Genomic DNA, 22,857 nt, shown 5'->3' on the forward strand with positions numbered 1-22,857 from the left:
AATGAGAGTCTCTCTCTCTCTCTCTCTCTCTCTCTTTTTTACCTTGAAATGTCTTCTGTCCATTATCGTCCACGGAAATGTTGAAATGTTTACGTTGCCGGTCTGTCGATACCGTCCAATACTTCCCATCAGCTGTTCCGGACCCGGATATCCATTCTCATTCCAGCCTTTCATTTTATGTTTCCTCAATTTTCGTCTTACAAAGTGGCCCAATTTTAGACTTGTTATGCCCAGGCATATTGACCGATTTAGTTTCCACGGCGTCCAGTTTTCATGTAGATTGATGTGGTGAATATGAAAAAGGGCACAAACAAGGCTAAAAGAACACCGAATGTTTTGCTGATTCCGCATTTAAACCAGTTGTTTTCTCGATGTAGGATTTATTTTTTATACCAGGTTTGTTATTCTGACCTTCATATGGAGGAAGAAAGTCCAATCTTGATTGATTTCTTATGAAAAACGACAACGCATCTGTAATGGGTAACCAGCAACCCAGAGTTAATATTCAGGTCTTTAATCAACTCTCATGTTATATGCATAGCAAGTATGTTTATATATATATATATATATATATATATATATATATATATATATATATATATATATATATATATACTATATATACATATATATATATACATATATTGTATATGTATATACTATTAATGTCAATTCACTGTAATTCGGAATGTTTCACATTAAAAGGGAATTATATATAAGTAAAATCTACCTTGACCAGAGTTCGAAATTGGGTAAGGTTGATGAACTTGTATATTAAAATTCTTATTTTGAAGTTATATAGAAAATCACAGGTAAAGTTATGTATATTTTATATATATATATATATATATATATATATATAATATAGATATATATTTTTTTTTCTTTTTTCACACGAGTATATCTTGTATCATTATTTGGTTGCGTAAGAATATCCTACTATGCAATGTTTATAAGATAGCAATGCTTCTTCATAATTAAGTGAATTAATTTTGAGGAAGAGAGGAGAGAAATTGCCTATATTTTCCTGTGCTTATATTTCACCCTAAATATAAGTATCGTGTCTGTAAGTCAAGAAAGGATTCGTCCATAAGATTCATAATATTCAAGAGTTCCTAAGATTCCCTCTTTCCTTCTTTCTTCCTTTCTTTCCTCCCTTCCCTAATGAAGAGGACAAAATTAATAAAAAAAAAAATATTTCTGTCAGTTTAGGATGTTTTCACTTATAAAACAAACAAAAAAAGAAAAAAAATAACATCAAGAGTGCTTAGGTTCAGCACCCTCGTGGGATACCTTCCTCAACATTTTTTTTTTTTTTTTGTCTATTGTAAAGTGCCTCTTAGGTACTTATATTTTTAGGTTCTGGCTTATAATATATATATATATATATATATATATATATATATATATATATATATATATATGTATATATATATATACATATATATATATATATATATATATATATATATATATATATATATATATATATATATATATATATATATATATATATATTACAGTCCTTTCCATTGTTCTTATTCAACTCACTGGTGAGAAACAGTGCGCTAATTAATAACGTCTCATTGCATAAGTCGTTAGAAAAATATAAGAACGTGGGCTCTACCTTCTAGACAACCTTAAAGATTGTCATATGTTAGCAAGAATTCTTAGGAGATAACGTTAATTTACATATCCAGTTGTTACTCATACAGTAACACTTTAAAAAATTATAAGGACTTTCTTGTCAGTTTCGTAAATCGTATAACTTCCTTAGTCGGGTGGCATTTTGGAGATGGGGGGGGGGGGGGGGGGGGGGGGGGGAGGTGGGGGGCTGGTGATGAGGAAGGTGACGTTTGCGATGCTTAGGCGAAGATTCCTAATTTTAGATGCCGGATACCGCCATAGGTGGATACATAAGGAACGCGGTTGCTTATCGTGGAAATATGGAACAGCAGCTGTTTACTTAAAAAAAAAATTGAAAAACAAGGCTTGGTCTGACCTCCAGCCTTTTCGGGACTCGTGCAAGAATTTTCCCTCACGCATTAGTTGTAAACATTATATTCCTAACTTAACATAAATTAAAATGTGGTAAAATCTGCTTTCAAATAGAGTCTTGTTTCACCAACGAAAGCTAAAATAAATACGCTATATTTGATTAGGAATAATTTTTTGCACTGTTTAACACGCACACTATTTATTTTTTACATTTCCTTCTAATAAATAAATCATAAATATCCTGTCCTAAAATTCCTGTATCATTAACTCAAGGCAAAACACCCTTTTCAGACCTTTTTAGGCTTTTCCATAGACCTTTCCTACCCCCGTAACGACAGCAAAAACAGCAACAAAGTAGTTTGTAGGCTTACTCCCCGAGTAAGCGAAAATATGTTTTTTCCTGAAAGAGAGTTTTAAAGAACTTTCGCTACAACACTCAATGTTCTATGCAAATTTTTTTCTTTTTTATTCAGCTCTCCCAGCTCATTTCAGTCCTACTAATCTTACCGGACTGTATTGCTATGTTTTCTATATTCTGTTCTTGATAATATTTCTTGATATATTTTGCTTCATCAGATTTTGATTAGGCGAAACAAGTATCCTTTATTTCGAGATTTTTCGAATCTGTAAACGCTCATATTTTTTTTTTATATACGGTGCATCTATGTCACACAAAAAGCAACTGTTTTAATTTTCCGATTGGAATACTTGTTTTTCAAGCATTGGTGACTCATTTTCAATTCATCGACAACAATAACCAATAAATCGAGTTATGACCTGGATAAAGCTAAAACAGTTCATGCAAATAATTTCTTGACACTTATAAGTGCTGGATGAAAGTTTTCTCTTCAAATTCCGCATAAAAGTTTTCTCTTAAAATTCCGCATAAAAGTTCTCTCTTAAAATGCCAGATGAAAGTTTTCTCTTAAAATACCTGATGAAAGTTTTCTGTTAAAATGCCGGATGAAAGCGTTCTCTTAAAATTCCGGATGAAAGTTTTCTCTTAAAATGCCGGATGAAAGTTTTCTCTTAAAATGCCAGATGAAAGTTTTCTGTTGATACGTTAGCACTTGACATACGTCAGTGATCATGAATAAGAAGATGGAATAGCGTTAGTTATGAATGCTTCGATGATAAAGGTCAATGGAATTTAGCTGGAGAATAATGAAAGACAGTCTTACCCAGGGAAGTCCTTGCCCTTTCAAGTTATGAACGAGATCATTGTTTAAACAGTAACCGAGGTATCGAACAATAAAGTTTATCGGAGTCAATTTTTAAGGAATTTGGAATCCCGTTATGTTTTATGTTTTAATGTGGGAATTTTTTCCACTCAGTATCTAATCTGGGATTGATTTGCATTCAGTATCTAAACTTGGGATCTTGAGGACTCATAACCTAATCTGGGAATCCCTTGTACTCGTTACCAAACGTAATCTGGGAATTACTTGTACTCGTTACCTAAACTAATCTTGAATGCCTGGTACTCGTTGTCTAACGTAATCTGGAAATCCCTGGTACTCGTTACCTAACGTAATCTGGGAATCCCTGGTACCCGTTACCTAACGTAATCTGGGAATCCCTGGTACTCGTTACCTAACCTGGAAACACCTTACGTTTAATGTCTAATATAGGATCCATTTTCTTTTAATGTCTAATGTGGGATTCCTTTTGCGTTCATTGCCTACTCTCGGAAACTCTTACTTATTATCCAACCTCCGAGACCTACATGCCCTTATTTTGTTACCTAGAAGCCCCTTGTGCTCATTATTTGAAATCTGTTAGTCATTACCTAGTCCTTGCAGTCACTTCCTAATCTGTTAGCCACTTACACCCATTGCCAACCCTGGAATCCTTAGTACTCATTATCTTATCTTGGAATCCACTCATCTCACCGGGGAAGGCGATTTTCTGAGAGGCTTTTGCACTCATTATTTAACACGCATCGCCTAATTTTGGAGCCCTTTCCAATCATTGCCCAGTCTTGGAAACCATCGCAACCCTTCGCATGAACTCTAGATAAATGATTTAGGTTCCTCAAGCCGACAGATTATTTGCCGTATGCATATGGAACTACAAATAAGAGAGGGTTTTTTTTTTGTTTTTTTTGTTTTTTTATAAAAGTAGAAATAGATTTATTTCATCGTTTGACTTCCAAAACATCATTTTAGTATCGTTCATTGTCGGGTCGGTTAAACCTCGTGGAAAAATCGATTTTGCAAAAACAATTAATCATTCAAATGTTGCAATAATTTCTTGAAAACTTCATACCGTTTTCTTCATGATATTCTTGAAGACGAAAAAAATATCGTTCATTTACAGCAAAACTAAGGTCAAATAATTAACAATGAGGAGGGAAAACGAAGAGGTGGTTCATAGTAGTCAAGACAAACTATAATTCTAATTTGTTATTGTATGCTGTTATTATGCCTTCTGTACTCAATTCTATAAAAGAAACAAGTAGAAAATCAACAGTAACAGTTCCTAATCTAAGACACCAATTAAAAGAACCAGAACAAAAAATATGTTAATTACTTTTAAAACATATGAGTATTGTCTGAAGATATGTGGAAAAACGTTAAAGACCAAATAAATTTTGTCCTGAATTCTTACTTTTACGTAAACACTTGTACTACCTTATGCATAACAATGAGTTGTTCCTTTTCCATCACATCAGTTGCCTCTTTTCCTAATAATGAGATGGAACTCATTATAAAACACCCTACGCACTCTCCAGATTGTCACAACCGTTATCGATCTCCTCTGAACCTAAAATCATCCTCACTTCTCTCGCACGCGGCCTCTTCCCTTCTGCAGTTCTGGAAACCTGCTTTCGCTTACTCGGGGAGTAAGCCTACAAACTACTTTGTTGTTGTAGTTTTTGTTCTTGTTGGGGGTAGGAAAGGTCTATGCAAAAGCCTAGAAAGGCCTGAAAAAGGTGTTTCGCGTTGAGTTAAAGATATAGGAATTTTAGGATAGGATATTTACGATTTATTTATTAGAATGAAAATGTAAAATATAGATAATGTGCATGCTAAACAGTACAAAACAATTATGTCCAATAAAATACAGCTTATTTGTTTTAATTTTCGTTGGTGAAACAAGGTGCTATTGAACCATAGAATTTAGCACGTCTTAATTTAAGTCAAGTTAGGAATATAATGTATACGACTTATGTAACTTATGTGTGATGAGAAAATCTTCATGCGTCCCTAGTAAGTTGGAGGTCGGATCACGCTGTGTTATTTCTGCCAGTTCTGCCTTTAACTTTTCTCCAGTGTTCCGTCAAGCACTTTTAATTTTGGTGTTTTGGAATCAGTGATTAGGCTTTATCAAAGATTAATTATTAGGGGTCTTTGGAGGTGAATAATTCATAGCGAGACAATGTGACCACAGGCTTTGGAAAACGCTTAAATGAAAGTTACCTCGTCGTGTAATTACTCGTAAAATAACTTTAAACTTTAAGCAAAAAGTATAGGGAAAGGAAAAATTATTATCGCTAAAACGTAAAGTAATAATTATAAAAAGGAAATAAAGGTAAAGGAAATGAAGGTAAAATAAAACACACCTATATATATATATATATATATATATATATATATATATATATATATATATATATATATATATATATATATATATATATATGAATAACTTGATCACGAAGTATATAAAACGTGATGCTATGTATAAATAAAGGTTTTTTTGCCACGAAGGAAAAAAAATGAAAAAGCTAGATAGCCGAGTACCTTCGGTCCTATTCGGACTCTTTACTGAGGCATGCCTCAGTAAAGGGTCCGAATAGGACCGAAAGTACTCGGCTATCTCGCTTTTTCATTTTTTTTCCTTCGTGGCAAAAAAACCTTTATATATATATATATATATATATATATATATATATATATATGTGTGTGTGTGTGTGTGTGTGTGTGTGTATACAGTGTGTATACATATACATATATATATGTATGTATATATATATATATATATATATATATATATATATATGTGTGTGTGTGTGTGTATGTGTGTGCGTGTGTGTGTGTGTATAGTACTAACCTTATTTACTTTATTATATATAAAAAATATATAAAAATTATTAAAACACTCATTTTATATGATCAAATAAAACTCTAAAAATAAAACGATATTTATATTACATTTTTATTTATATTTTTAGATATAGTATATATATATATAATATCAACTTTTAAAATTTTTATTTATAATTTTTTATAATATTTTAATAAATAAATCATATTTATATGTTAATTTAATATTATATATATATATTACTCATAGAAGGGAATAGTCCAAAGAGTTGGTTTGATCTATGGTTGTTGGTAAGACTTTTTCCAGATGAGGTTGGTAGTCGATGCTCTTCGAAGACTTAGCTGCTACCCATCACAGTCAACTGACCATGAAGTACCTGGTTTTTTTATTTGATAGATGTTTTTTCAATCCTTTTTTTCCTCAAAATGTATTTTATGACTGAATTACTATTGATTTATCTTTTAGGTTTCCAGCTCTGGCCTAAAGTATGTACTTGCAATTTTTTTTCTATCAAAATAAATAGATGCAGCACAGTTATGATCAAGTGTTCATTAACCTCCAAACAGTATTTTTCAATTTGTTTGCTTCCAAATAAAAAAAAAAAAGCTAAAAGAATAGAAAAAAAAATCCTGATTTCTTTTATGATTTTAATCACTGCCAACCCTGTTTTTAGGAGACATGCACACAGATGCCTAGGGATTTATAGAGGCGTAAGAATTACGGGAGAACGTTTCAGGCTGCTTTTAATGCTCTGGCAAGGCTAACATATTTTGACAATTACCAACATATTTTTCGTTCTGCTACTAATGATCGGCGTCTTAGCTGTTGATTTGCTATATTATGTTTTTTTTTTTTTATAGAATCAAGTACACATAATAACAGCATACAGCAGCAAATAAGAGTTATATTTTATTTATAAATATTTAATGTATATATATATATATATATATATATATATATATATGTGTGTGTGTGTGTGTGTGTGTGTGTGTGTGTGTGTATGGTATGATATATTTCTGAAAAGTCTCCATTTTCCGATTCAGTTTTCTGCCTCGGTTCTTCATGTTTGTTCGTCTGTTGAATCCTTCCAACAGCTCTGCTTAATCGTAAAATCATTTGGTAACACGTACGTTATTTTCCATAACCATTCAGTCTTTAAGTTTGGTAAACGAAAGTACACGATTCCTTTTTATGTAATGCTTGCCGTTGCAGCATGAGTCTAGTATTCCTTCTAGGGGCGACTGCATTTTTGAACCACCGCCAGAGGCAGCAGGGGAAAGGGTAGCGAGAGCATTGGAAACTGAACTTTGGATCTTTATATCATATGCTCTTTACGCGTCTCCGTAATGCTCATGAAATATTCAGGCCTCTAATGTTGGTTCGCCGTGCCCTCTGTAGCTCTGGACGAACACCTGGCGTCAAGGATTTCCGATATATGAAATTGTCCTTCCTCTCTTCCTCCAACTGCCCGCTTAGGCCTATTTTACTGGGCTGGAATGTCACTCCGTTATCGTCACGTGTGAGCAGAGTGATATTCGTAAATATATGTCTGTCTTATTGAGTTTTACCTTTTTCATACACACACACACGCGCGCGCGCGCACACACACACACACACACACACATACACACACACACACACACACACATATATATATACACATATGTGTGTGGGCGTGTCTTTGAAAGCGTAGGTTTCCAGTTTTATCTCTTCAATACAGAAGATACAGATATTGCTACATCTTCAGAAAACGAGATAAAATGTTCGGTTCTACATCTTAGGGAGTCTCATATTTAGCGAATGGGCGTGTATAAGGTGTAAAACAAGTGGCGGCCATCGCGAACCAGAGGTTTTTGAACAAAAGTTATGGTTGCTCCGCGTCCGAAGTTCTGGCAAACTGGAAGACTGAAAAACTCGCCCCTCCGGCTTCCTCGACACCACAATTAGATTTCAGTCGCATCCTTGTTGCTGTCTTGGAAGAGAAAAAAAAAGGAAGAAGAATTGTGCTTTCATCCTTCTTTTTTTTCCCCCGTTTTTGTAACAGGGGTTAACAATGAAGACTAAACCAAAGGAATAAATCAAAGAGAAATTTGGCTTTAATCAAGGAGAAATATGTCATAAATCAGAGAGAAGTTGGTCCCAAAGAGAAATTGGCCATGAATTAAGGAAAAGTGGTCAAAAATCAAAGAGAAATTGTTCATAAATCAAAGAGAAATTGTTCATAAATCAAAGAAAAATTGTTCATGAATCAAAGAGAAATTGTTCATAAATCTAAGAAGAATTGTTCATAAATCTAAGAAGAATTGTTCATAAATCAAGATAATTGGTTATAAATAAAAGAGAAATTGTCCCATGAGATGTAAAATTCTATCGACCGACTTAGATAACTGGAGTCGTGCATTTTGGACAGAGGGTGAACTCATGAAAATCGGGATGTGGGAGATAGTGAAGGAAAAGTAGATGAATGTTTAGACGTTCGAGCTCCAAAAGCCTAAGACGTTCTTTTCCCCCCAAGGGGTGTTTGGAATCACCTTCAAAGAGACCATTGTAGTTAAGAAGGGTGGATTATATCTTGGTGAATATAAAAAAAGCGAAAAATTTAATATAATGTCTCAAGAAGACTGTCAGAAGTTATGGGTCTAATGCACCAAACATCATCTGCATGCAAAAGAAAAACCTTACACGGCGGAGTGAGTTTTTCGTCTCGCTGGGGATATAAAAGACTGAATCTATTTTTGATACAAAGCTTTCAAAGAAATGACTCCAGACGCCTGTTTCCATCAGCACCGCCTTTGAATAGATTCTGTGCGTGCATCATAAGACCGAGTCATCTTGGCGATTGTCGTTATAAAACAATATAGTAAAGGCTCAGCGAATCAGCGACACGTTTTAGAGTTAACGAGAAAAAAAAATTTGTGAGACAGTTATTTCAATTGCGTATTTTATGTCGTCAGTAATGATATCATCTCTCTTCTTCATAAGTTTTAATTATGAAAACATTTTTAGTCATTTTCAGTCTTTGACTGGTAATATTTCAAGTAATGTTCGTAATTCCTCTAGTTTGGTTGAACATTTAGCTTGTTTGACAATATAAAGGATAATGAAGAACTTGTAATGTTTAGCTTTATGGGTTTTTTTAAACGTTAAATGTAGAATAATTTTTAAGATTATATTTGTGTATTACTTAATTGATAGGATTTTCATATTGATAGGATGATGAAGATACACGATACAATATTACCCTCGCCTCTTTCTCTCTTCGGCTCAGAACTAAATTAACCGCATTCTAGCCAAAATTCTAAACATTTCCACACACAAAAAAAGTGTCATTAATTTTGTACCTCTTTCTGCACTCAAGCTCCTCTGCAGAATTTAGCATTTCAGACCATACTTCCTGTTCATGTAGAGTTAATCCGTCATTCAGAAAACTATTGCTTTATTTTGATAAGATTTTATATCTTTTGTTGGTGGCACAACCTGTGCTTCTTTCCCCATTTGGAGTGAGCTTCATCAAGAGACTGTTTTATCGCCTCTCTTTCTTCCTTGCTCACTATTTCTCTCCCATCTTACACATTCGCGTGTTCGCTTATAGTTTGTGATGAAAAAGCAGTTGTACTTTTCAATTTCGATTGCCGTTTTGTGCTTGGATGATGTATCGTTGAGTTTAGGTTGCTAAATCTACCTCAAAGGCAGTTAAGTATTTTGTTGAGATGCTGTGAAATCTTTCCTTCTTTGCAATTAGGACAGCTGTATGTTAACTTTATCCCATCGCCGTTATGGGGTTGATCTCACATCTGGGCTGATTCCATTTTCCTTTCTTGATAAAAAGGTGATTCACATGATTGATATTCATGCCATTACCTTTTCTTTACATCATCACACTTTAAGATGTATGGTGGACTGCTTGTCTCTTTCTGTAGATATTATCTCAGTCAGTGATCGGGATATTCAACTTTTTAGTCTTCTTCACTCCTGCTGAGGCCACATTGCACGTGACACCCATTTGGCCCTCATCATCTGAAATCTAGTCTGAGACCACTTATCTCAGAATGGGAAAATGTAGGAATTAGTATTAATGGGGAATACCTTCACAACCTAAGATTTGCAGATGACATAGTTCTAATCAGTGAATCGGGAGGAATTGCAGAATATGATAGAAGATCTGAATAGAGAAAGCAGAAATGTAGGACTGAAATGATTATGAGTAAAACTAAGATAATGTTCAATGAAAATGCAGAGAGACAACAAATAAGGGTTATGGGCGAACCTCTAGAGATTGTTAATGAATATACGTATTTAGGACAGACAGTAAGTGTTTCCCTAAGACATGAGACTGAAATTAAAAGAAGGATAAGCATGGGATGGAGAGCTTTTTGTAAACAAAATGAGATTATGAAAAGTAAAATGCCACTCTCTCTAAAAAAAAAAGTATATAATCAGATGGTCCTACCAGTATTAACTTATGCATCAGAAACTTGGAGCCTTACTAAAGCCTTAGAACATAAGCTAATTACAACTCAAAGAGCTATGGAAAGAATAATGATGGGAATAACACTAAGAGGCAGAAAAAGAGCAACATGGATACGAGAGCAAGCTAAAGTAGAGGATATTCTAACAAGTAAGAAAAAGAAATAGGCATGGGTAGGGCATATAATGAGAATGTCAGATAATAATAAATGGACGAAATGGGCCCCTAGAGATTGCAAGCGAAGCAGGGGAAGGAAGAGATGATGATGGATTGACGAGCTAAGAAAATTTGCGGGTATAGAATGGCATAGAAAGACCACGAACAGACGAGAGTGGAGGGACAGGTCATTACGTAAATTGGCACTTGAACTTGAAACAAAAAGGGGAAAGAAGAGAAGTTATAGTGCTGTATATCGTGAGATGAAAAAATCTGGTATCATGCCATTTCATGTTATCATGAAATGGCCTTGTGGTTCATTTCTTAAAGATTGGGATGAAGCTGACTTTCTCCATGTTGCCGCATCAGATGAATTCTTCATTTACACAGTCAGGAAGCCAAATCATAAAAAGGACATCATTTGGGCTGCAAAGTTGGATGATATCAGCGATGACCTGCTCTATCGCCAAGTTGTGAAATTTCCTGAATGTTTGGGGAATTTTCTGTTTCACAGCCAAACGGTTAATGTGAATCATCAAAGAAAAAGGACAGTCATGGAATGGCGAATATGGGAGACCGGGCCTATTTGGCTACGGGGGTAAGTTGGCACACTCAAAATAACTTTAAAGTTGACCAATAGATGACTCTATACATATACGTACTGTGTAATTGCCACGTGGTTCATCAGTTACCAGCAAAATTCTATAAAGATAGAATGTAGGAGCTCGAATGTATGAGATAAATTTTGATTTTGATGGTAGTAAGTAAATTTTTTTGTCTTTTGTTATTTGCTATAACATCTATACAATCATAAAAGATTATTTTTCAGTTATAGCATATTTTTCCTTATGGTTTGAAGATTCTTTACCTTTAAAATAAATAATTCAAGGCTTCTTGGTGTGGAATGGTAAGTGTTTTTGTACCAAATGATAGGGATGGGGCAAGTTGGCTAAAAAAAAAAAATTTATTTGATAACAATAGTAAGCCTATTTATTTATACAATTTACGTTTTGTTTCTGAATTTTTGTAAGGATAGTGTCTTACCATTTCCTCCAGATTGCTCTCACAAGTTGCAGCCCCTAGATGTTAGTGTTTATAGACCTCTGAAGAAATGTTAACAGAGCATGTGATTCGTGGATGACTGGTAATTCAGGATCAAGTGTGCCCATCTGTGACATTCCTAGTAAAATTTCCTTGCTTTACCTCTAGCTGTCACTTATTCTGATGTTTTCAGTGGGTTTAGGATTGCTGGAATTTCACTTTTGAATACAGACTATTTCAAGATTCTTATTTTATGAGTGCGTACTTAAAAGATCGAGAGATGTCTGAAAAGACACATTGGCTTCAAATCAGTCATCAGCGTGATACAGAGTTTAAGAACTGCTCCTGTTGATTGAGAAGAAAGCTCAGCCTAAGACAACCTGTGTTGGGTAAGCCAGGTCGAGTGCATTGCAGGGCATGTAACATATGGGAGCATGAAGACTACTTACGAGGATTTATTTGACACCTGCCACAATTACAACTAGATGACGATCTGAAGTAATACTAATGCTTTATATTTTGTATTTTGGAAATTCAGAGGGTATATTTGTTATTGATTTAAATACAATGTAGTAATTTTCTTTTAATTATCAATGTGCCAACTTACCCCATGGGACAAGTTGGCACGAAAAGGTATTTTTCAAAAGCTTATTGTTACCTTATATTGAAAGCAAACAACAATTATTTTGCTCTATGTTAAAAGCGAATGTTTATTTTTTTAATGATGGTTAGAATTTTGCAAAAATGTTTGGTTTTTACTCCCAATAACCAAAATTGTAGAAAGTGTGCCAACTAGCCCCGGTCTCCCCTACTTCAGAGAAACTGTGCTTACTGGTGGAGTATTTCCTTTCCTCAAAGATCCTGAAAATGTGTTATCTGTTGAAGAAGTCACATTTTTGCATGATAAGGCACCATGTTTCAAGGCTCTTCAGACACAGCAGCTGCTTCGAAACAGTGGTATTGATTTCTTCTCGTCAAGTGAATTTCCAGGTAGCTCCCCTGAACTTGATGTGTGTGAAAACATTGGTAGTATCTTAGAGGATCGTGTTGAAGCTCGCACAGTAAACTATGATGGCGTACCAAGCCTCGACGACCAGCGAAGAGAGGTAACCGAAGTGCTCAGGGAAATGGAGTTTTAGTCTCAGCTTTTTTGCGATTTGCTGAAATTATACCCCTCAAGAATGCAGGCTGTGGTACAGGCAGCTGGAGGCCACACAAAATATGCTTTTGTTTTTGTCCATATCAATTTTAGTTTATGCTGTGGGGGTGGGAGGACTCTAATTTCGAAAACACCCTGTATATATATATATATATATATATATGATATATATATATATCTATAGTATATATATATTATATATATATATATATATATCTATATATATACTATATATATATATTATATATATATATATATATATATAGATATTATATATTCTAATATATTATATATATATATATATATTATATATATATTATATATATATATATATATTATATTTTATATATATATAGATATATATTAATATATATATCATAGATATATATATATATATATATATATATATATATATCTATATATATATATATATCTATTATATCTATATTATATATAGATATATATCTATATATATATATATATATATAGATCTATATATATATATTATATATATCTGTCTATATAATATATAGATATCTATATCATATATTATCTATATATATATATATATATCATGTATATACACACACACACACACACACAGGTTTCCTTTACTCTGTTTGTGTGTCAAGTTTTAGACATCACGGACTCCATTCTCCAAGAGAGCGCACTAATCTTTCCTCCTTCCATTAATGGCAACACATGGCATGGTCTTATGGGCATTACGAGAGGCACCGCCAGCTCCAAATCTCTCTCTCTCTCTCTCTCTCTCTCTCTCTCTCTCTCTCTCTCTCTCTCTCTCACACACACACATTAATGCTACAGTCTTCCTGGTTTTGTAAATGTTGCCTCTACGAAGGACAATACAACTTCTTCGTTGGAAAGTTCAGTGAAATAAAACACATTCGCATAATCTGGAAGAGAGCCTTCTCAAATACAAATCTTTTGTTTTTGAGTAATGGTTAATGGATTCTAGCTTTTGGAGATGAGACAAATATGTCATTCGCTGCGCATGAATGTGAATATGCGTATGAATATGTTTCTCTGTGCGACTTCATGCGAGAGAGCAAATGTGACTGACAATGGAATTTCTTGTAGGTTCTTATGAACTCTGGCGAGAGCACATGTCTGGAAATAATAGGGAGTTACATTAGCAACACAATAGCCTTGCAACCTAACGTGGCTCCATTATTGTTATTCTTCTGGATAAAAGTGCATAAAGTATTAGATCCGAGTCATTAAAATGTCGACGTAGTTAGTCATAATACCCTGACATTTTTTGGTGAGAAATTCATTGAGGACGCCTGAGATTCTGGTTCGGTCTGCATAAAATAGCAGTTTCATATCACGCTGATTTTATATACAAACTCTCTTGGCATTATTTACTTCCAAGAAAAAATGTGAAATTTACGGACTCTGCGCTGATAAATTTTGCAGACAGGGATTTCATCCTGATTCTTGCTATTTTTAGCTCGATTTGTTCATCGTGTTACTGTTTAAGTATTGTTGGGTTCAATGAAACTTTTTTTTTTTTCACTGATAATACGTAAGAACTGCCAGAGGACCCGATGAAATTCACAACACCAGCTGGAGGCAGAGGCCAGATCATCATGACAGTCTTGGGAACCAACAACCCTGTCTTTGTTTCAATTATAGTAAATTTTTTCAATCATATCATCGTTCATTGAAGAGTCTTTAACTTAATGATCTAAGCCTTATTCACCTTGAGGACATTCCCCTTCTACTCCAGAGATATGCGAGTTGTCCTCAGAAATATTTGGTGTTCTCTCTAGACAACTGAGTCACAGTCTAATCTCTCGCCATATTCCCTCGCGACTTACCAGTGGAAGTGATTTTTAAGTATACTCTAGCAGCAGAGGTCTTTTATTTCTTTTCAATGGCAGATTTCTTCATCATATTCTAGTAGCAGAAGTAGGACTCCCACTATACTATTCTGGTAGCGGTTGTGCTCTATTGATAGTTCTCGTCACTTTATTCTAGCAGCAGAGGTCTCTCAATATATTCTGGCTCCAAAAGTCTTTCATGATACGCCAGTAGTCGAATCCTCTCATGACGCCTACCGGAAGATTGAGGGATGAAGAGCATGGTACTGCTATTCCTACTAGCCTAATTACTAACCGTTATGGTTAAATTGGAAGTGAATCAGCGGTTACTTACCGAATGAGGAGGGAATTTAAAGGAAAGCAAAAGTTGTTTGTTGTTCCAAGAATGAATGTGAAAAGAAATTAAAGTTGTCCGTTGTCCTAAAAGTGACAGTGAAGGGAAGCTTAGGTTGTGCCAGGACTGATTTTTAATCTTAAGAGAAATTAAGATTATTTGTTGAGGTATGAGTGAATGTGAAGGAAAGCAAGTAGGAATGAGTTTGTAGGAAGCAAAGACCATTTGCTTATTAATTTAGAATGCCATATGAATGGCACGAGATGTCATCTTTGCGGCTAGGGGTCGAAAGGAAGCTATAAGAAAAATGAAATGGTAGCTACTGAGGTCAAGTTAGACTAAATAAAGAGCAGTAGTCGAGGGATCTATAACTTTGTTAAATTTAGTTTAATTAGAAGGGAATAGACTTCTCAAAAGCAGTGGAGATAAAATAAGATTAGCGGTAACCAAAGTTTTCCTGCTGTACACAAGCTTCTTCCATCACGGACGTGTATTTGCCATCTCGACCCTTTTGTATACTGCCTTCATTATCAGCGGTGTACTCGTAGGTACACCCGGTTTTGTATAAGACCCGACGAACACCGGATGTTTGTGTGAAGAATCTAAAGTAAAAGAGGTTCTTTATATTTACAAAAATGAAATCACATTGATCCTCTTGAGAACGCCCAATTGCTACAATTCTATTTAAAATTCATTTTTTTATATAGAAACAGAAAACGTATCAAAATATGAGTTATAAACTAACGATTCTAGCCTCTGCACAATTCTCGATTCGTCTAAATTGCACAATAAAATTAATGCCAAGAATTGTGTATAAAGTGAATGATTACGATTACTTCTGTACTACATTTGAGTTTGTTATCAAGGAATGAACCAGAGAAAAGCGATGGATCTAAAGAGAAAATCATCTAGAAGTCTCGCATCTTCGTTCATAAGAGACGTCTCTCGGTCGATATGGAAAGTCAATTTTACAGTTGAAAAATTACGATATCTTTTAGACAGGAAACAAAGTAGAATAAGACCTTTACAATAACTCTATGTTCCATTGGTTTTCTTGTGCACTTCTCGAAGAGATAACTATATCGCAACACTAATAATCTATATTTACATATATATTAAATTCTAAACCACATTTCACCTTTCAAAGACTATCAACTTGGTCGCTACACACATGACAAGGCCAGTGTAGCTGTGCGGCAACCTTTGCTGTAAGAGTGGCCTTTTTTATTTTACAAGTATTTTAATTTCGGCTGAATGTATTTTTTCCAAGAATGCAGGTGCACTAAAAGGAATTCAGTCGATTTGTAAAATGGTTTTGCTTTACCAAATTAGTTCTGCATTTAATTTCAGTTGTTACTTCCACTTTATAAATAATTTGAAACAATTTACCTGCAAGTCAAGGGTGTACTGAGCAAGCCACAAATGTGTGTGTGTGTGTGTGTGAGAGAGAGAGAGAGAGAGAGAGAAAGAGAAGACAAATTTACCCTACTTAGACAATGGTGTCACTACATTTTTTATCGTCACGTCGTTCTTTACTCAAATAACGGAATGACTTTTTTTTTTTTTTTTACCTGTCATTGAAGTGAATTATTTCCATGGTCGCCTTGTTCTTGTCTTTGTTGCACTTTAGCGAGGTTTGTTGAAGGAAGAGGGTAAAGGAGGAACAGAAAGGAAGTTAAAAAGGAGATAGATGAATTGGTTAGACAAAGGGGTAGAGAAGCATTGATAGATAGATTGATAGTTAGAGAGATAGTACAAAGACAAGAAAATGGAAAGAGAGAGATTGGAGAAAGGAAACGGGATGAAGGCAAAGGAAAAAGGCTAAAAAGTGGGTGGAGCTAAAGGCCAAAGGGACACAGCATACAACCTTTGATAATGCCTACAGTGCACCTCACCAGGTTCAGTGACGGCACTACCCCCTTACAAGGGTAAGATACTTGGCACATTCTCTGCTTAATATTTTCTATCGCGAATATTCTCAGTAACTTCGGACATAATTTCAGAGATATCAAATATTTACCTCATAATTTTATACTGTTGAGATTCAAGACGAGAATTTTTTACACATCATTACTACTAACTAAACGCTAAGAATTGTTCAAATATATAAGTTAGGAATTACTAGAAGGCGCTCTATTATACAGTCCTCTCCAAAACTCTTAAGTTTTTTATCGCTTATTTTTTTGTTGTACCAGAAGATATAACTTTCATGTCTAATTCTCATGACAATCACAACCTCTTAGGACGTCTTTCATAAGAAGACATATTTGTCAATTAACAACCAGCGAAAAGGCTGACCTACGTCACCTTGTTCCGCAACATTTTCTTGGCCATTCTTTTGTTCAAGGTCATTCTTTTCAAATTTATGAAGCTTCTCCTCGATAAATTAGGCGTTCACAGCTGTATATGCTGGCTCATGCTTATATTACCGTGAAGGAACCCGACGTTTGCTATTTACTATCTTTCATTAGGAAGTGGGTCACTGTCATCAGTATTCTATTGATTATCCATTACTCGTCATAATGTGTAGGTGGGTTAATTTACTGCGGCAAAAATAGCACGGAATGCTTGCACTGAATTGGCATTTATTTGTGGGTTTTTATTTATCGTGCTCGGCTGTTATCGTATGCAATCGTCCATTTATGCTGAAAGTTCGTGAATATGTATGTACACACATACTATATATATATATATATATATATATATATATATATATATATATATATATATATATATATATATATATATATATATATATATATATATAGTATATATATATATATATATATATATATATATAGTATATATATATATATATATTATATATATATATATATATATATATAATATATATATATATATATATTATATATATTATATATATGTATGTATATATATATATATATATATATATATATATATATATATATATATATATATATATATATATATATATATATATATATAGTATGTGTGTACATACATATTCACGAACTTTCCGCATAAATGGACGATTGCATACGATAACAGCCGAGCACGATAAATAAAAACCCACAAATAAATGCCAATTCAGTGCAAGCATTCCGTGCTATTTTTGCCGCAGTAAATTAACCCACCTACATATATATATATATATATATATATATATATATATATATATATATATATATATATATATATATTGTATTTGATATAGAACTCACTATGCTTAGCGTACTGTGTTTTAGAGATAAAGGGATATTCGTAGTTTAACCTTTTATAGCATAAAAAAGGTGACATGTTTATTAGTGACAAAACTTTATAAGTATGTGTTTGTGGGTGTGTGTGACTTACTTCACCAGCTTTCGGGCAAGATGAAAGTCATCTCAGGTGGAGATAAGAAATATCTTATACTAACTAGATGGCCGACAAAAATGCCAACGAATGCAATATTTTCATTTGAAAATTAGCGATGTTTTTTTGACGTCTTCCACCCTCACCCCCAGGACCTCTCATAAAAGACGCCGTTGCACTTCTGTTAAGATAACATTGTAATACATATCTACCATCTGAAAAGGTGATTTATGATCGAATCTCCAGCGGCGTTTGAAAGGCCACCTGGGGCTCGAGAGTGTGGAAAGCTCTTAAGCTTGGCCGCACTCCAAAGAAAGGAAATAGTTTTCCAATACAGTGATTGGCTGGGTCATGGTGTTCGTACGGGACCATATTTATCTGTCAGTTGGAGAGATTTGGTTCTTCTTAGATATTAGAGAATTGTCTTACACTAAATTGCCATTTTCCGTGCATATCGGGTTGTCTTTCGGAAATTAAAAACAGTTCAATTATTCCCGTTGATGTCTCAGTTCGAGATAATTTTCTATCATTAGTAGATCCCAAACAAGGAACCTCTCATCGCTTGTGTTCAGTTAATTTGATGTCTTATCAATCACTTTAAGAAATTTTTCATGTTACAATCTCATCCTTATTGGATTTCCTAGAGCGTAATATAACGTCTGTTCATCAAAGAATGGGAAACTCTTTGAAATCTGGCTAGCTTCCAAAGGTAACTTTTTTTTCGACGATACTAAGGTTCACCCCTAAGATGAAAGTTATTTTTGTCCTGCTTACTGTGAAATGAACACTGACTCCACATAGTTCGTAGACACAGGGATACATTTAGAGGAAGACATCCCTGAAAGCAGATCCGAATCAACTTATGGTAATGTTATAGTTGCAAGTTGAATCGTCTGACCTTTGAAAGTTGAAGTGAAACAAATAACCCGAAACACTCACCGAGGAATTTTACAAACTTTAAAACCAGGAAAAAGGCAAATAAATTAAAAAAGTAAATAAATCAGTTTCACGTGTGGTGGACTAGTAGAAACCTTTCATTTTTCTTATTTAGCACATCTACTACCCTCACCTTCTTACCTGGTGATGGAAAACTCCTAACTAATTTCAAGGCCATAGCAAACATACTCAATAGGTCTTTAATGTTAATAGAAAATATCCTGAGCTGATATTCTTCCTAATATTGTTATCAGGGCCACATCTCGCAACCTTTTCTTCGTTCGAGGGATTCAAAAACCTATAGTCAACATGGACTATTGAGATGTTGATGGTCCGGATCATTTTCCCCTTTTGCATTTAGTAGTTTAGATTTTTATATTTTCTCCAAAAATTTAGATTTTCCCTAAGCATGATTTCTTGTAATTTTGTTTACAGTTAATTGAGGTACTGTATGTATAGGTATATATATATATATATATATATATATATATATATATCTATATCTATATTATATCTTAATATATTGTTACAGGGTAATTATTCATTGTAGATTATTGTAAATATGCATTATTATATTGCCTTCGGTGATGATAATTTTACAGGTGAGAAAATCTTCATTTGCTTTTAATGATTTAGAGGAATTTGTGGAAATGAATCAGCTCAAGATCGGTGCCCTGCTATGATTTAAAATTGGAAGAAAAAGAAGAAGAAGAAATAGAAGAGGAAACAGATAAACACATAGAAAAAATGGATCATAGCAGTGAGAAAATGACCGAAATCCTTTCTTTCCTTTGTTTCGTAATAGTATTCAGTTTTTATCTTGCAAAGAGTATTCAATTTTTAGCTTGACATCGCATAAAAAGAGTTGATTTGCATCCTGCAGATATGTGTTCACACAAGATAGTGACTCGTCTTTTCTTTCTGGATCTCCCGCAGGCAGCCAGGACAACTGGGTGTGAATTGGAGTTAAATGAAAAGTAGAGGACACAGTCGTTCGAATGTCTCATCCTACTACACACACCCTATTTTCTTCTGCTAGCCCATACTCCTTCGTCATTGAGGCAATCATGCACTTGTAAGTAAGAACAGTATTTTACAGTTTTTATATCCCCGAAGGTCAATTCAAAGGAACTCAATAAAGCCACTGTTGACAAATAAGGTTAGGTCATCTACCATTTTTTAGAGTGAGAGACAGTGTTCTTGTGTTTTGACAGAAAGGCCAAAAAGCTATTTTTTGGTTTATTGGTTTAACAGAGGCCAGAGAGTTACAGAGGTAAGTTCTCCGCCTAACCTAAAAATATTGTCATTTATTTCACGTTATATATACCATAATAAGATGTACATTTCTGATACTGTTTATGAATAGGAAGCTCTCTCTCTCTCTCTCTCTCTCTCTCTCTCTCTCTCTCTCTCTCTCTCTCTCTCTCTCTCTCTCTCTCTCAAAGGTGCTGTTCACTCGGTGCATGTTATTCAGATTTATCTTGTAAACGAGTCTTCGATAGCATTTTAGATTCATGGTATAATCTTCTATAGCTATTTGTAATCTATGAAGTTAAGTGTTATTTTTCATTCTCACTAACAGAAATACCTCGTGGAAAAAACGAATCTTAATGAATATAAGACAAGACGGAGACAAAACTATTGTCCATTAATTCAAATAATAAATCCAGAACAATTAGAAAGTCTTAATTGTTACCTAATTAGTATGAAACTGGTCGAAGTTGTCGCACAGAACTTCAGGCTAAAATAAAGTCTGGTTTCTCGAGACGTTCGAGGCGAAGAAAAAGATATTATAGTTAATGCCATAAAAGGTTCTTATTACAGAAGTAGTTAGGAAAAACCTTCAGCTACTACTAATCTTGCTTTTACCCTTATCGCTCTTCGTTTGGTGTTATATTATAAAGCGTAAATGAAACCAAGTAATTAATAATAATAATAATAATAATAATAATAATAATCATAATAATAATAATATAATAATAATATAATAATAATAATAATAACAGAATCCAACTCGAGAAATTTTGACCAAAAATTTAATTTATCACCGTTTTCAAAAACTGTTTCATTCTTGAATTGCTATACCCATTGAAATTTTTGGCATGAAAATATACCCATGACCTGGAAGGCGGATCAAGTTCATCCATATGTGGTCCGACTGATTTGGTCAGTTATGGGTTTCTGTCTGATTAATTATAAGATGAAGATGAGAATAGGGGAATAATAGTAATAATTGCATAAGCAGGAATCTTAACTATATGGAATTTTAATAATAATAATAATTATAATAATGTAATGGCAGAATTCAGCTAATTAATCTTATATATTAAGATTAATTCGGTGAATTCTGCCATTTTATTCAACAGAATTTGTTTAAAAGATGGTCTTCTTCCAAAATTATAATAATAATGATAATAATAATACCTGTGCTATATATAATACAATGTTCATTCTTGAACCTTTTTCTGGTTTTTACAACACGACAACTGCAAAGCACCCATCTCTCGCTGGCCATATTTGCTGCTAGGCTACGGGCCTTATTTTGTTGTTGTGTGAAATCCATTCAGAAACGCAAGTCAGTGAGAGAGAGAGAGAGAGAGAGAGAAAGAGAGAGAGAGAGAGGTCGGAGTTGCGAAGGACGAGCTGAAGTTAGCAGAAAGCAAATATTTGTATCTATAATTTGCTCTAAAAAAGTATTTGCCCAACCGAAAGCAAATATTTGTATCTATAATTTCCTGTGAAAAATATTTGCCCAAAATATTAGGGATATGCAAATCTTTTTGCTCCTTGTAAAATTACGATAAATTACCTTTCCAGTGATATATAATTTCAAGCTGTTTATGACAGCAATGGCGCGATAAAGCATATCACCGTCAATTTTGCCAATATACTACATACGTATATGTATATACAAAATGAATTTCATTCATTATACCGGCATTTTTATCCATCCCTGGTTTTTAAGTTACATTTATTTGCATTCAGTGTCACCTACTGAAGGTTATACGTGTAATGTAGTACACAGTTGACTTGATATTTTAGAAATACGATACATTTACAAAATGGTTTGTATTTTGCCTCCATTTCTTAATAATAACGATAATCGCCAAAGTTAGGAGGGTCTTTAATGAAAAGTGCTCTGAAATTGTGACAGCATATAATAGAAACTAATCACTAGACTGATATATGATTTTGTTGAATTAAACAAGAGAAAGGCGACTTTTTCGAATAAGAATTGTCTAAAAAAATTTAGATCTTATTTTAAACTTGTACAGTATTTGTCCATGCTGAAACCATTCCATTTTTACGAGAAATCGAATATAGGTACATCACTTTAGCAGCTAAGGATGAAATTATTCGAAATAGTAAATAAAATCCGTAAAAAATGGCTATTAAGTGCGTATCCAGTTTTATTACATTTTATCTACAAGATCAGCTTCAAGAGAGTTTGACCTAAGGTTCGTTGTTTCGAAAAAGAAAAAAACACGTAGCATTACTGAGCTGGAAAAATGATTATGATTTGAATATATTTGCATAT

General features: G+C 33.8%; 1 protein-coding gene across 8 annotated transcripts in view; it reads left to right on the forward strand.

Annotated features, from left to right (window-relative positions):
* LOC135219412 (acetylcholinesterase-like) overlaps positions 1-22,857 on the forward strand; it is a 370,347-nt gene that overhangs the window by 304,804 nt on the left and 42,686 nt on the right. For all 8 annotated transcript variants that reach the window (XM_064256171.1, XM_064256174.1, XM_064256173.1 and 5 more), the window contains one exon: positions 20,256-20,394. In XM_064256171.1, coding sequence (XP_064112241.1) covers positions 20,318-20,394 — 77 coding nt within the window. In that variant the 5' untranslated portion in view covers positions 20,256-20,317. The remainder of the gene's footprint in view (positions 1-20,255; positions 20,395-22,857) is intronic.

Source organism: Macrobrachium nipponense, chromosome 1 (assembly GCF_015104395.2).
Source record: "Macrobrachium nipponense isolate FS-2020 chromosome 1, ASM1510439v2, whole genome shotgun sequence".
NCBI classification, from domain to species: domain Eukaryota; kingdom Metazoa; phylum Arthropoda; class Malacostraca; order Decapoda; family Palaemonidae; genus Macrobrachium; species Macrobrachium nipponense.